The following is a 15,824-nucleotide window of genomic DNA, read 5'->3' as shown; positions in this document are numbered from 1 at the left end:
TTTAACATGAATTGACTTTTTATTTTATTTAATTTTTGTATTTTTTTGTTTATTTTTGATAGAGCATGCACGAGAGCATGAGTGAGGGAGTGGCAGAGAGAGAGAGAGAGACAGAGACAGAATCCTAAACAGGCTTGGCACTGTAAGCACAGAGCCCATTGTGGTGCTGGAACTCACAAACTGAACCATAAAATCATGACCTGAGGCAAAATCAAGAGTTGAACGCTTAACTGACTGAGACACCTAGGCACTCTAAAACTTTGGAAGAATTCTTTGGATGTTTTTCTTCCTTTTTTTTTTTTTTTTAAGTAGTTGACACACAATATTACATCAGTTTCAGGTGTACAACATAGTGATTCAACTCAATTTGTTATGTTATGCTCACCACACATGTGGTTACCATCTACCACCATACATCGCTATTACAATACCTTTCACTGTATTCCCTATGTTGTACCTTTTATTCCCATGACTTACTCATTCCATAACTGGAAGCCTGTGTCTCCCACTCCCCTTCACCATTTTGCCCATCACCCACCCCCTCTTGGCAACCATGTTTGTTCTTTGTATTTATTGGTCTGTTTTTGCTTTTTGTTTGTTCTTTTCTTAGATATTACATATTAGTGAAATCGTATGATATTTGTCTTCTCTGACTTACTTCACTTAGCATAATACTCTCTAGGTACATCCATGTTGTCACAAATGTCAAGGGTGTATATATATATGTATATATATATATACAATATCTTCTCTTTATCCATTTTTCTATTGATGCAGATACTATTTTAGTATGTGGGTATGTACTACTGCAGTAGGCAGCCACCAAGATGGCCTTCAATTAACCCCATTAACTGGTATTCATACCTCATGCAGCAGCATTCTACATTGCACCATGGTTGTCTGTGTGACCAATAGAATGTGGTAGAAGAGATGCTATGTCATTTCCAATATTAGGTTGTTAAAGATGGCTTCCTGGGGCACCTGGATGGCTCCATCGGTTAAGCACCCAACCCTTGATTTTGGCTCAGGTCATGATCTCACAGCTCTTGAGTTTGAGCCCTGTGTCAGGCTCGGTGGTGACAGTTCAGGGCCGGGAGTGGGCTTCAGATTATGTGTCTCCGTCATTCTCTGCCCCTCCCCAGCTCATGCTCTCTCTCTTTTTCAAAAAATAAACATTAAAAAAAAAAATGGCTTCCTTCTAGCACTCCCTTTCTCTCAGATTACTCATTTTGAACAGGGCCAGGGGGCAGCTGTTATGTCATGAAGACTCAGGCAGACTAAGCAGAGGACCCTGTGGTGAGGAACTAGTCTCTGGCTAATAGGAAAGAACTGAGACCCACCAAGCCCCACTGTCAACTTGGAAGTAGATCCTATAACCTTCAGATGACTGTAGTTCTAGCCAACACCTTGCCTACAACTTGTGAGAGACCCTGAGTTATGGCCACCTAGCTAAGCTGCTCCTGGGTCCTGATCCACAGAAACCATGATGTAATTGTTATTTAAAGCTGAAAATTTTGGGGACAATCTGTTATGCAGCAATAGATAACTAAAGCAACTACTTTCATAATTAGGACAGGTTTTATTTTTCTAAGAAAAGAGACATCTGTCCTTCAGAAAAAGAAAGGACTTTGGTTTGAGAATTTATTAAATAAGTCCTTGCTATTTGAGCATTTCCCTCCTCCATGCTTGCTTTCTTTAGAGTCACCAACTCAAATTCTGTTTGGGAAAAACATCTGTGCTAGAAAACATGGACTATTTAGTATTCTATAATTGTTACATTTTATAGTTTAGAAAATTGATTTTCTGGATATCTCCAGATGTTTATTCATTGAAAGTGGTAGTTTAGGGGCAGGCCCCTTGGTGGCTCAGTTGGTTAAGCATCTAGCTCTTGTTTTCAGCTCAAGTTACCATCTCAGGGTCATGAGACTGAGCTTCCCATGGGGCTTCAGGCTGAGTGAGGAGCCTGCTTAAGATTCTCTCTCCCTCTGTCTTTCCCCTGTCCATGAGTACTCTCTAATAAAAAAAGTGCTTCTTAAAAACAAAAACATTTGTTTGAACTGTAGAGACATAAGTCATTATAAATAATTTGCCTGTGGAACATAGGGGAGAAAAAGTATAAGTGTGGGACTCAGAAGATGGGACTTCTAGTTCCATTTTGGTCACTAACTCTAAGGCCCTGGACAGCTCTGTGCTTCTCTAGATCTCAGTGTGGCTACCTTTGATATAGTGGGAGAGAAGTCAAATAGCCTCTAACACACTTTTTATTTGTGATCCCCTAAGATGAAGGGAAAAGCCTCTTACACATTGACATATAAAATGCAACATGACATATATAGAATAAAAGATAACATTGACATGAATTTTTTTATTACCAACTGCATCTAATTCTCAAAGTTCTACCTTTCATAGATCTTTTTGTCAAAATATCAGATGCAGATTTAACTTATTCCACTTGTGAAATATGCCGTGTATCCCAACTGGCAGTCAGCACTTATCAAATGAGATGGCCAAATTTATTTTCCCATTAAAATTTTTCACTTCTTTTTCAATTCACCAAACACTTTTAGTATGTACTCTAGGATGTGACTATCACTTCATAATTCTAATTTTTAGATGGATGTAGGATAGATAATGGAGACTTGTGATGAATCAATGGCCCAGAAAGTATCAGACACCTCTCATGTCAGGTTCCTTCCTGCTTTTCTCTCAAAGGATTGTCCTATAAGACAACACATTCTAGAATTGTCCCTTTGTTTATTTCCAGGTGATTTTCATCTTCAAAGCAGTGTACCATAATGGGATGGATGAGTTCATACTTTCTTCTATAAAATAGAAGGGCAGACTGGGAAACAGGGGCATTTCTCAGAATTTTAAGAAAGAATACATATACATACATTGGGGGTATTCTAATCACTTCAAGGTGCTGTAAGGCTCTTTATTCTGACTTCCCATCATTCCTGTCATTATTATTTCTCATGTTATGAAAATGACATTCTCACATATAGATGATTTTTCAAAAAGATCTATTCAAATCGATATTTCTCTGTTGGGACAGTGAACCTGAGAGTGCTCTATGGGAAGACAGAAAGTTATCAAAGGCTGATTACTTAAAAGACAGGCGGAATCCATCATGTTACAGATTTACGTGTGTGGTCTAGTCCTAGGGAAAAGATTTCCTTTTCTTCCTGAGGACAAACAGGAAACTAGAAAACTATCTTCTGATACAGGATGGTGACACGGTAGTAATAAAGTTCTTCATATACTTAACTTGGTGACTGTTGTTTCCAATGGATCCTCTCCATTTCAACTCTTACTTAAAATGTTTGTCTTGGAGATTACCATTACCCTAACAGCAACAGGTGCAGCTCTTAAGTTTTCCAAGAGTTAAGAAAGAACTGTGTCATAAAATGAAGAGCTTGACCCAACAGTAAAATGCCTCCCACTGCTACTACTGAGAACAAGATATTTTAAAGACTAAAATCCCCTAGTTATAAATATAAACAAAGATCTATTTACATATGTACACTAGCTCTCCTTCAAACAAGGAGGAAATTGCGCTGAGGGTAAACACAAGAAGTGTGGAACAATGTATTTACATACCTAAAAACTGTTAATACGATCACTTCCTGGTGTCTGTGCTAACGTGCATGTATTTTGGGTGAATTTCCATTTCAGTATGAAGACAACTGAGATGTGGTACTTATCATGGCAAAAGGAACAGAGTTGTTTTTATAGATGACAAGAGAGGAACCTTTCAAAATTCTGGATGGAGAAAAAAAGCCTAACGCTGAAATGTCATCTGTGGAAGAAGCCGTGTGCTCTGAAGAAATAAAAGCTCTGAGAATATAAGCCCAGATTTTTAAAAAGCCATTTATTTTAAAAAACTGGTTTGTCAAATCACATACACGAGCAGATACACAACTACCAAAGTGGCCCTGTAATAGACACCAGTGGGGCGTTCACCACACAGTACCTGAAAAATACAGCTAAAAAAGAGGAGTCTGTTGAGTATTGAATTTCAGATACCTACTGGACTCCTTGTTGAATGGCTTTAAGTTAGCATATAGTGAGTGAGAGGTAGAGTCCCAAGTATAATAGCTGATGCCTCAGGGCTCCATTTAAAAACAAAACGAAAACAAAAACCATTTCCCCTTCGCACAAGGGCAACCTATCCTATTTTTTTTTTCCTTTGTGAAAACGGAGGCCAAGTTTTCTCTTCTCAAATGGTTCAGCATTCCCAGTAAAAGTGTTGTGTGGTGGCCTGTTGTGCTTCTTGAGCCATCTAATTTTCTTCACCTTCTGACTCAGATTCTAGGAGAGATGAGAGAGAAAAGTCAGGTTTTTTTATTCAGAGATTCCTTTTGTAAAATGTTTATTAAGTAAACTTTATGCTCAACATGGGGCTCGAACTTTCAACCCTGAGATGGAGAGTTGAAGACTTTCTCAACTGAGCCAGCCAGGGGCCCCCAAAGACTCCTTTAGAGTCATGAAAGAGTTTCCAATATGCTACCTACCCCAACCCCCAAAAGGCATTGTTTTTTGCCCTGGTCATGCATTGACTAGGAAAAACAGTCAAACATTCATTCTTTTTTGCTTTTAAATGAACTTTGCCTTTCCATTTTTTAATTTTTATTTTATTTGTTTATTTTTTAAAACCATTTCATTGACCTATGACTGATACACAAAAAGTTATACATATTTAACATGCACAACTTGGTGAGTTTAAGATGTGGATTTTTTTTTTTTTTTTTTTTTAATTTACATCGAAGTTAGTTAGCCTATAGTGCAATAATGATTTCAGGAGTGGATTCCTTAAGCCCCTTACCCATTTAGCCTATCCCGCCTCCAACAACCCATCCAGTAACCCTCAGTTTGTTCTCCATATTTATGAGTCTCTTCTGTTTTGTCCCCCTCCCTGTTTGTATATTATTTTTGTTTCCCTTCCTTTATGTTCATCTGTTTTGTCTCTTAAAGTCCTCATGAGTGAATTCATGTATTTGTCTTTCTCTGACTGACTAATTTCACTTAGCATAATACCCTCCAGTTCCATCCACGTAGTTGCAAATGGCAAGATTTCATTCTTTTTGATTGCCGAGTAATACTCCATTGTATATATTCATCTCTTCTTTACCCATTCATCCATCAATGGACATTTCGGCTTTTTCCATACTTTGGCTATTGTTGATAATGCTGCTGTAAACATTGGGGTGTGTGTGCCCCTTCAAAACAGCATACCTGTATCTCCTGGATAAATACCTAGTAGTTGAACTTTGCCTTTCTAATAATGCAGCATGCTCATAAATATTATTGAAGACTGTAATTACTTTCATCCTTCTGGGTCATCTAAAATAAACTTCTCAGGCTTAGTGGGATTCACTCTCATCCATTATTATTCTTCCACCTTGTATTCCCATTTTCAGCACCAGTCAACTGGTTAATAATAATCCCATAATGTGTAATTAAGCCAAATACTTTTTTTCCTCCTTTCACAACTGCTGATGATTTCTTCCCCCTTGTCTCCTATAGGGTGGATAATTGAAAAGGTTGTCTCTTGTTTTTTAACACATAGCACTTTTCATTGCTTTGATTTCAGAAAGGAAGGCTAAGATTATAGGCAAGATGCTTGATATGGAAGACACTCTAAGACCTTCAGTTTTAGAGAAGCAACTACAACAACAAAAATCTGTGCATGAGGTAGATACCTTAAATTATAATGAGAAAGTATTTGCTAAATTACCACCAAAGTCGTTAAATGGAATCATACCTTCTTCTGCGTTTTGTAGCCACTCAACGAATTTCTTCATCTGGTCAAGAAAAACACTTTTGCCTTTGGCAACATGTGCTTCTTTGTACCATTTCAATATTGCTTCTTCACTCAGGACATCAGCTACAATTTCAAAGCAAAGATTTCCAAGTTACTACATAAATATGATGTTTTTGTAAAAAAAAGCAACTTTATGTCTCATAATTTAATAGAAAGCAATGACTTTAAATATTAAAAGTGCTGTTATAAAAGAACTCCATATCTGACACTTATCAAGAAAACAGGAACCAAGCTCATTTCCAATATAGCACAGTGCTGTATTTTGGGAGTTAGCTTGGCAAATACTTTAGTGATGACGATGATATACATCTCATCAGGTATGATATATTGCAAGCTTATCTGTGAGTCACTACTGGGACTTGGAAGTCTTTCTCAGTGCTAATTTGCTGGTAGGAAACTGGGTTATTTTGTAATTTTGCAAATGAATCAGCAATTCCAGCGATTCAGAACACTATGTGTCCTGCCAATTCCAAACACGTCTTGATTAAATAGCAACCTCAAATGACTGGTCTTTTAAGGCGATTTACTCTTTTAGGAGGAAACAAAATGGCAAATAAAAACACATAACTAGAATGTAATAAGGCTATTTACAATTAAATATGAAGATCAGCTTTCTGGGTGTATCACAGGACCAACACACTCAAAATCCTATATTACTCTCTCTTTTTTTTAAGTTTATATTAAGAGTGTGAGTGGGGGAAGGGGCACAGAGAGAGAGAGAGAGAGAGAGAGAGAGAGAGAGAGAGAGAATCTCAAGCTGGCTCCATGCTCTCAGTGCAGAGGTCTCTGTGGAGCTGAATCTCACAAACCATGAGATCATGGACCTGAGCTGAAATCAAGTGTCAGATGCTTAGCTGACCAAGCCACCCAGGTGCCCTATGTTTATTCTACTGCTAAGTCATGAATCTCTTATAGCATAATATCTTAAGTCACAAGAGTAATGTTTTCCTTGTACTCCATTAAGAGAAAAAGAGACATTAGGTGGACTTCTTACAGGTTTCCAGCAAAATGAATTATCTACTAATACTCGTTACCTTAAATTCTAAACTCCAGAAATGTGCCTTGAAACCCTCAAGTTACCATTAATTTAGACCATTTAATGTTTAGGAAGGAAAATATGAAAATGATAGTCTACATATTTTGCCAATGTTCCAATGGGTTGTCTTTTCAGATTTCAGAGTAAGAAACGAGATGGGATGCAGATAAAAAGGATATTATTGTCCTCAATGCCTGCGCAATCCACCAAAAATGCCGATAAATCATGCTAATGATGTTTGTGCAGTTGAAAGAGAATTTTAACTTACAAAAAATGAGAAAAATAGTGAGATTGTTTTCAATGAAAACACCACTATTGTTTTCATTGAAAACACCACTGATGTTTTCATAACCAAAACCTGAAGTTTTTTTTTTTTTTTTTTTCAAAATTAATAACTGGCTTGGATTCAATGGAAGAGAATGAACTGACGAAAAATGCACAGGACTGGTTTTAGAAAATATCAAGTTTGTTTTGTTTGTTTTTATTAAGAAATACACTACAAAGTGTAAAGGGAGAAAAAAGTCTGGATTTACTCATCTATAAGAATTCGGTGTAAAAATCAGAATCAGTTGTCCTAGAGAATTATTGTTAGCTTTTAGCTTCCACTTCCAACTCACACCCTGCACTCACAACGATGAAAAACTGCCATCGAATCCCAGTGTTGGTTGAGGAGAGGAACAAATGCTTCCCAGCCTGAGGAAGTGACTTGTTCTTGTGCAAGGCTGCTTTGCGCAGACTTTGAGAACACTTATTAGCTCCGACATGGATTTTATGTTACTTATCTATTTACTTTAAAGTTTATTTATTTTTGAGAGAGAAAGAGACAGAGAGAGAGAGAGTATGTGTGTGTGGAGTGGGGGAAGAGCGGAGAAATGGGAGACACAGAATCTGAAGCAGGTTCCAGGTCCTGAGCTGTCAGCGCAGAGCCCATGTGGGGCTCGAACTCACAACCGTGAGATCATGACCTGAGCCGAAGTTGGACTAGTAACTGACTGAGCCATCTAGGTGCCCCTCCAACATGGAGCTTAAAGGTCCTATTTAGGGCTCCTGGGTGGCTCAGTCAGTCAAGTGCCAGGCTTTGCCTCAGGTCACGATCTCATGGTTTGTGGGTTTGATCCCGGCATCGGGCTCTGTGCTGACAGTGTGGAGCCTGGTTGGGATTCTCTCTCCCTCTCTGCTCCTAACCCACTTTTGTGTGCTTGCTCTCTCTCTCTCTCTCAAAAATAAATAAACTTTAAATAAATAAATGGCCTTTTTAATATTTTGTCTTTGTAACATTTTTAAGATGTTTGTGATTTAGACAGCTTTTGTTCCAAACTTTTTTGATCATGCTCCCCTAATGGGACAATTTTGAGCGCATACAACCAACATATGTATGCTTTTCAGCTTATAAATTATACGCAAGTACTACAGAACTATTATTATTATAAAACAAATGGAATTTAAAATGTGACAAACACATAGGGAAATGCTATGTTAACTCCCCACTTTAATGAATTGTGGTGATACCATGCTCATGGTGGAAAGCTGATTGAGGCTGCACTTTAAGGTTATTATTTTTTCTCAGGTTTTTCTTCTGAAGATGGAGAACTCATTCATGTGTTTTATTGCCCCACAGAGGCTGAAAGAGGGCATGCAGCTACTAAAATCTTGTCAACCACAGATATTAGATCATTAGGTAAAACTTATCAGATACACTGTTAGCAGAAAAGGAGACCAGGTGCAAAGCTGAGTTCTTAGAAAAGCCTAATTTTGTAATGAATTCTGCCTGCAAGACCGTATTCCTCGTAGAGGGGGGAATAAATAATAACAAAAGGACAAAAGCAACCACCCAGGGCAACTTAGGGGGCAAAGCACAAACATCGAAAAGCTTAAAAAGACACTCAACTTTTGTTTAGTGAAAAGTCTAATCTAAAGAGGAAAGAACTTCTTGAGAAATAAAGAGAGAACTTTTTTTCTCTCCACTAAGGAAAAGTGGGGAGAGTTCTCATTAATAGAGAGAAGCAGCAAAGTGTTTGCTGGGATCTCCCAGAGAAATCCTACTAGGAATACAGAATATCACCCTCTGTGTGAGCCTCATTTTAGAAATGAAACGAGGACTGTAATCCTTGGTTTTCTTCTACACTCTGAAATCCAGGAACTCAGGAACTATTCTGTTCATTAACTCACTTCCAGCATTTAATGGAAGGCCTGCCATCTCCTATGCATTCAATAAATGTATGATGGACAGATTAATTAACTCGATGAGAACTACATACTTCTCAATTTGCAGAGTTAGAATTTAAATGTTAGGTTTTTGTGATGATCAAAGAGGAATTACTGTACGAGTGGTTTGAGAATGCCAAAGCTTTCGAGAACATTACTTACATATTTAAGTTAAAAACTATGACTTGGAACTTAGGAAATTCATTATTTTTTAATGAACTAAAAAATTCATTACGGGCATCACACAGGGACATTAAGTGAAAAATAATTTACCCTAAGAATATTGATAATGTATGGCGAGAAGGCCACTCACCTTTTTTTTTTTTAGAATGAGAACAGGAAGTTTCTTTCAGAAAAATATCCACAAGGGACAGAAATTAACCTAAGAAGTATCTGCAAACAATAAACCCATGACACAGATAGTGCCAGTACCTGACAGGTTTATATTTCTCTCAGATGGACATACTGAGAGTATGGTACTTGGCTTTAGAAAGGAAGAGAAAGAAATTATTTCAACAATGAATAATGTAATGATTGAAGGTTAGTGATGGATTTATTTTTCCTACTGCACAGAAATACAAAAATCTAGATTTAAATCAGAAAGAGAATCTTTACTAAATGACAGATCACCACTTTTTTACTTCATTAGTGAAAAGTATTATTATTTACAGTTTATTCACTTTTATTTCCCTGTTATTTATATGTTAAAAAAAATCTTTCAATAATGGCATTTGTTAAAAAAAAATAGGTTTGTCAGAGACATGGGGAATCAAATTCCCAAGTTTCTGTCATCCTCAAGTTCTAGAAATACAGAGAAGATGTGTGCGTACATAATAGATTAAATGGGAAAGAAGAAATTATTTCTATTAAAAAAAAAAAAAAACCCTGCTATAAAGCAAAGTGTTCCTTATAGTAAATAAAAGGAATCCACATCATTACATAAAAGACACAAACAAGATACTATTTGATATTTGTTGAATGTGTATGTGTACGTGGAATTAATGAGAAGTATAATCTTGAAACATGTTACCATAGTTCACGGAATTTGTCATTTCTGGCATTTAATGACCCATCAGACAAGTGGTCCTGACCAACAGTCACAGCATCACCTGGAAATTTCTCAAAATGCAAATTTGTGGGCCCAACCCTGGACCCACCTTCAGAACCTGAATCCCCAAAGGTTGGCTCAGTCAGTTAAGTGTCTGACTTCGGCTTAGGTCATGATCTCCTGGTTCATGGGTTCGAGCCCTGTATTGGGCTACATGCTGCCAGCTCAGAGCCTGGAGCCTGCTTCAGATTCTGTGTCTCCCTCTCTCTCTGCCTCTCCCCTGCTCATGCTCTCTCTCTCTCTCTCTCTCAAAAATAAACATTAAAAAATTAAAAAGAACCCAAATCCCTGGGGAATCTGTATTTTAACAAGCTCTCCAGGTGATTCATATGTGTTATAGCGCTGGGAAAAGAGGGCTTTAATACACAACACTGTTCATCAAGCCTTTCCAGGTGTTATTAAATACAGAACAAGGACATCCAAATCCTTGTAAAAACAAATAACATATGTCTCCTGGTGCCCAGATATTTGTTGGATAAAATTAGGTCAAATAAAAGACCACTGTCCAAAAAAGGTAAGAAGGTAAACACCATAACTCTCTTAAAAAATGGGATGGAGGGGCGCCTGGGTGGCTCAGTCGGTTAAGCGGCCGACTTCGGCTCAGGTCATGATCTCGCAGTCCGTGAGTTCGAACCCCGCGTCGGGCTCTGTGCTGACAGCTCAGAGCCTGGAGCCTGTTTCAAATTCTGTGTCACCCTCTCTCTGACCCTCCGCCGTTCATGCTCTGTCTCCCTCTGTCTCAAAAATAAATAAACGTTAAAAAAAAAAAAAATTAAAAAAAAAATGGGATGGAATAATCGCTCCTCGGGGATTCCATGTTTCCAAGAAAAAAAAAATATATATAATTACTTCTTTCAGAAAAAGACTAGATATACAATTTTGTGCGAAATTATGAAATTACCTAGAAAATAACACTTAGTTTTAACTTCTCAATGATTTATTTTCGGTATTCATTTTACAGTTTCCTGATTTCATTTACAAAAAGAACTAGGCCAGAATAAAATTGACGTTGACACCTTCCTATGTTCCCGTGGGTCTGCTCATACTTTCCACAGACCTTACTAACTTTTGGTTATTTAAAAAGTGACCACCTAGCTATCAATGGCCTAAGGAAGAGTTTATTCTTCTCCTTTTTTACTTTTTGGTACCCATTTCTTGGTTATTTTATCATTTCTGGTCACTGTTCCTTAGCATATGGGGCCGAACAAGAGGAAATACCTGAAAGCAACCGGTTTTGTCAGTAGTTTTTAAAAGGAGGTCAACGGGGAAGGATGTTGACACTGATGGTTAAAATGAGAAATTTGGAAAAGTGTTTTAATAGATGCCATTACTGACAAAACAGTAGGGTTTTTTTTGTTTGTTTTGGTGAATAAGTTCAATAATAAAATGAGGTGCTCCTACAGATAAAGTTCCAACACATATGTTTCAGTTACAAAAAGATTTGGTTAGAGACACTGGTTGGGTTAGCTATTAAATGACAAGAAAGCAAATTGTGGGCTTAGGCACTAGTTTATAAACAGTTCGCTTTTCTGTAGTGGAAAATACTAGCCACTCACAAAGCAAATGGGAAACAAATTTCAGAGGTCTCTCTACCTGTTTACAGTGGAGTCTGCTATGGTGCATGTGGATAGAATGGCCATAGGCTAGATGGGCATGGCTTCTCCTTGGCTGCTAAAGAAGGTGGGCTGGCAATATGATCTGCAGATTTGGTTCTGATGGCTAACCATGGAAACCATTTATGCCCTAGTTTTAGGATGTTGACTCTCATGACCATGTCCAAGAGGACCTAACTTGGATCTGGCCGGAGGAAAACCCAAATTACTTCAAATGAGACTTAGCAGTCAGTACTTTCTCCTACTGATATAGTAAAGATTGTGCCGAATACCTTAATGCTGAGAAAGTAAATTATCACCCAAACACCTGGGGCAAGATATATATCCATCTGAAGAATCTTGACGGCCAGTTAAGACTCTGTGAAGTGCCATTAACATCTATAAAGTAGTCATTAATAAATGATGTAAAATTTTTATACTAATTTGCCCAAATGATCATCCAAGATAGACAAATGTAAGAGGTGCCTCAGTGGCTCAGTTGGTTGAGCACTGGACTTTGGCTCAGGTCATGATCTCACAGTTCACGAGGTTGAGCCCTGCTGACAGCAGAGAGCCTACTTTGGATCCTCTGTGTCCCTCTCTCTCCTGCCCTCCCCAATTTGCTTGTTCGCTCTCTCTCTCTCTCAAAATACACATTAAAAAAGTAGACAAATTTAAGAACACATCAAAAGGAAAAGAAAGATTTGGCTGATGTTAATTTGTACTTTACTTTTTCTTTCTATATTAAATTGCCATTTAAGATTGCCGTACCTTCTAGCAAACATATTTTTATAATGTTCAAAATGTGTTATTTCCTAAGTGTTCTTCCCTCCTCCCCCATAAAACTACATGAACTCAGACCAAAGAATAGTCCAGGATTATTTTTTATATACTGTAGGTATAGAGATGGAGATCAGTTAAAACCCTAATAGCATTCATTTATTGAAGGCAGTGCCAGTTGCCATGACAACCTAATCCTTACAAATATAATGAAAAGACAGTAAAGGGAAATCTAAAAATAGTCATTTCCCTGAAAAACAGGAGAATGGCTGGGCCAAATAATTAAAATACAAAGTAAAAAGCTAATTATTTCAATAATTTTAGTCAGCTTTATGGCATCTGAGAAGATCTCAATATACTATAGGCAGACTTTGGTAATTATAGTTATTAGAGCTAATTCTTACAATTCAAAAATAGACCTAATTACTTTCTGTTATTACAGTCTTTTTCACCCCCCCCCCCCCCCCCCGGCAAAATAATAACCGGTTTATCAGTAGTCTTCTGGCAATGTGCCCAGGGGCTTCATCAGGCTGGTTCTTGAGACCATGAATATGTGGCATATACACTTTCTCTCTTCTAACATAATACGGCTGTCTCACTAAAACTTACAAAGTTTAGCATGAATCCCATGTCTCCCTCTGCCTTAGGCCTTGCGCTGGCCCTCAAAGATCTTCAACAAAACCGGGAAACAGAGCGGTAGGGCAATATGGATAGATACCTTTATAAAAGAGAACCACGATCTTCTGAAAAGCTTTCATGAAATGGATGTTGTCATAACAGTATTCTTGAACCTTCTGGAGGAGGATCAGCTCTGACTGGCCTTGGGAGCTGAACACAGCCAGGAGTGGAGCGTATTGCTGAAATACAAGTGGGGAGTAAAACCAACCATTAACTTTCTTGGGAGGTACAGAGACAATACTTGAAACACAACAGAAATCTGGAGATTTCTTTAGGAAGCTTTCACTTTAAGGGTTATCTCATTAGAACATTGTGTCCAATCAAAATTAATTTTTTAGCCCAGCATCTTATCAGATTTCTCTCAATGTACCCACTAAAAGAGACCAAATAAAATTGACAATATTAAAGGTAACTTATGCTACTGTTTAAAGGGCACTATGAAAAGGAGGCAGAGTGAGGTCTTGGGGTAGCCACATTTAGTACTGGTGGAGTGTGGAGTTCTTTCCCTAGACATCCCAGACACCCTCACAGGTCATCTTTATGGCTTAGTTCCTATTGTTCCCTTTGTCCTAATTGTCCTTGGCTTCTAGTCACTGATGTTGAGCCAACGTTTTCTCATTTCAACACAAATCTCCTCCAAGGAGCTTTCCCTGATCAACTTAACCTGCAGATTTCACTCACTCCTCTGTTCTAAACACAGAGGATTATCTTTAATTTGTATGCTACCTAGTTTCCACTAGGCAGTCTTTTTATTTTACATTTATTTGTATATTGAGAGAAGGAAAGAGTGTGTGCATGTGAGGAGGGGAGGGGCGAAGAGAGAGGGAGAGAGAGAATCCCAAGCAGACTCTGTGCTGTCAGTGCACAGCCCGAGGTGGGGCTTGATCCCATGAACCGTGAGATCATGACCTGAGGTGAAATCAAGAGATGGATGCTCAACCGACTGAGCTAACCAGGTGCCCCTCTACTAGGTAGTCTTTGACTTCCCAATTCAAATGTAAACTCTGAAGGAAGATATGTCTTTCACTCATCTTAATATAGTTTTATAGGGAGAAGACAATTAATGAAAGCAAAAACATTTATCCTTGCTCAAAAACATGCTATTTACACGATCGGTTGATCTCTTCCACCACTCAGATACTTTTCAAATGTTTTGGAATTTTTATTTAAATGCTATTTAGTTACAGTACAATACTGGTTTCAGGAGCAGATACTTTTCAAATTCTAATACCAATTTGTAGTTTACTTAAACAAAAATATTACCAGGAATTTTTGTGTCATGTAAAAGGAAACCAATACAGTTAGACCATATTTCTCTTTAACTTTAATTATTCTGTGTGTTTTCTGACACTGTGTTTAGTAAGACTTTACTCTTAGACGGGAAATAATGCCTTTGGCCCAAACTGGGTGAACGGCAGTTAGAACCCACGTATCATACAGTTAAGAGCTACAATTGGTCTGTGGCCAAGACAGTTTCCTGTTGATCCCGTACCTTCAGATGCTTAAGGGCCTGCTCTGCAACGAGTTCTTCCTTCTTGTTCCATTCAACAGCATTCATTATACAGGTCCACAGAAGTCCAATCACTGCTGTTTCCGGAAGATCATTCCTCTTCATTTCTTCCTTAACATAGAGCACCACCTACATTTCATGGAAAAAGGGGTCAGAGAGTTAACAGGCAGATGGCAGTTTCCCTGTCACCATGCCTGGTCAGTAAAAGGCTTTGGGTGGATAAATATTCTGCTCAGCCCCTCCCTTCCCAGTACATACTCTCAGATTACAAGAGGGAGGAAAAACACAATGATTTGTTCTCAAAGCAGATTTATTTTTAGTTCCAAAATTAATAGGCTTATCTCTGGCCAGGAGCTGCTGGATAATAGGAAGTGAGAAGGAATCTTTGTTTCTTAGAAGTTATTCTTTTACATGCAGCACCCCTTTGGGTCCAGCAGAACAGACGACTTGAGCTGGTTTGACTCTCTGGGTTTGAAATTAGCTCACAGAGCTGTGAATCTTTACCTCCAACTCACAACTTTAAACCTCTAGATGAATAACGTGTTGGGTTTGTACAAGTCGATTTACCAGAATTCATTCTTAATTATTAGTTTAGACTCTCATGAGCCATGAAAATAAGCTGTAAAGTGCCAAAGCCATTTTTTATATGATACATATTAATGCAGCAACACTGGACAGGTTATTTTCCCCTTAAAATTATGTTTGATATGCAAATTTATCCTCAAATCTGACAGTATGGAATAAAAGGTCTGTCTAGCCTAATGTATTTTATATCACACTTGTCAGGAAAAAAACTTTTCCTTTTGAAATACAACCACAAATTGAGGTTATGTCCTCAAAAGTGATAAAACACCATAATCTATACCTCAAGTACACTACGACTTGGTGAATAACACAACTACCACTCCCCTCATTGCCCCTTTTTAGTGAAAATACATTCTTTTCTTTCCTGTTGGCCTGGGTTGAAGAGGTATCAGGAATGGGTTAAGAAGCTCTGGTTAATTCCCAGAGACTGCGCTGGCCAGAGAAAGATGCAAAGACAGGTGACATCTCTGCATCTAGAAGCATCACAGCGTTTTTTGGGTTTGCCT

At 38.0% G+C, this 15,824-nt stretch overlaps 1 protein-coding gene across 1 annotated transcript in view; it reads right to left on the bottom strand.

Moving 5' to 3' along the window:
* Positions 1-3,856: 3,856 nt before the first annotated feature.
* The window catches only part of BZW2 (basic leucine zipper and W2 domains 2), a 63,117-nt gene continuing 51,149 nt past the window's right edge, over positions 3,857-15,824 (bottom strand). The window contains exons 9-12 of the mRNA XM_047845022.1: positions 14,716-14,862; positions 13,264-13,402; positions 5,765-5,887; positions 3,857-4,311 (exon numbers count right to left, since the gene is read on the bottom strand). Of these exons, the coding sequence (XP_047700978.1) occupies positions 4,283-4,311; positions 5,765-5,887; positions 13,264-13,402; positions 14,716-14,862 (438 nt within the window). The 3' untranslated portion in view covers positions 3,857-4,282. The remainder of the gene's footprint in view (positions 4,312-5,764; positions 5,888-13,263; positions 13,403-14,715; positions 14,863-15,824) is intronic.

The sequence above is a fragment of the Prionailurus viverrinus genome, chromosome A2, assembly GCF_022837055.1.
Source record: "Prionailurus viverrinus isolate Anna chromosome A2, UM_Priviv_1.0, whole genome shotgun sequence".
Lineage (NCBI taxonomy): Eukaryota > Metazoa > Chordata > Mammalia > Carnivora > Felidae > Prionailurus > Prionailurus viverrinus.
This window is presented reverse-complemented; position numbering and strand designations above follow the sequence as displayed.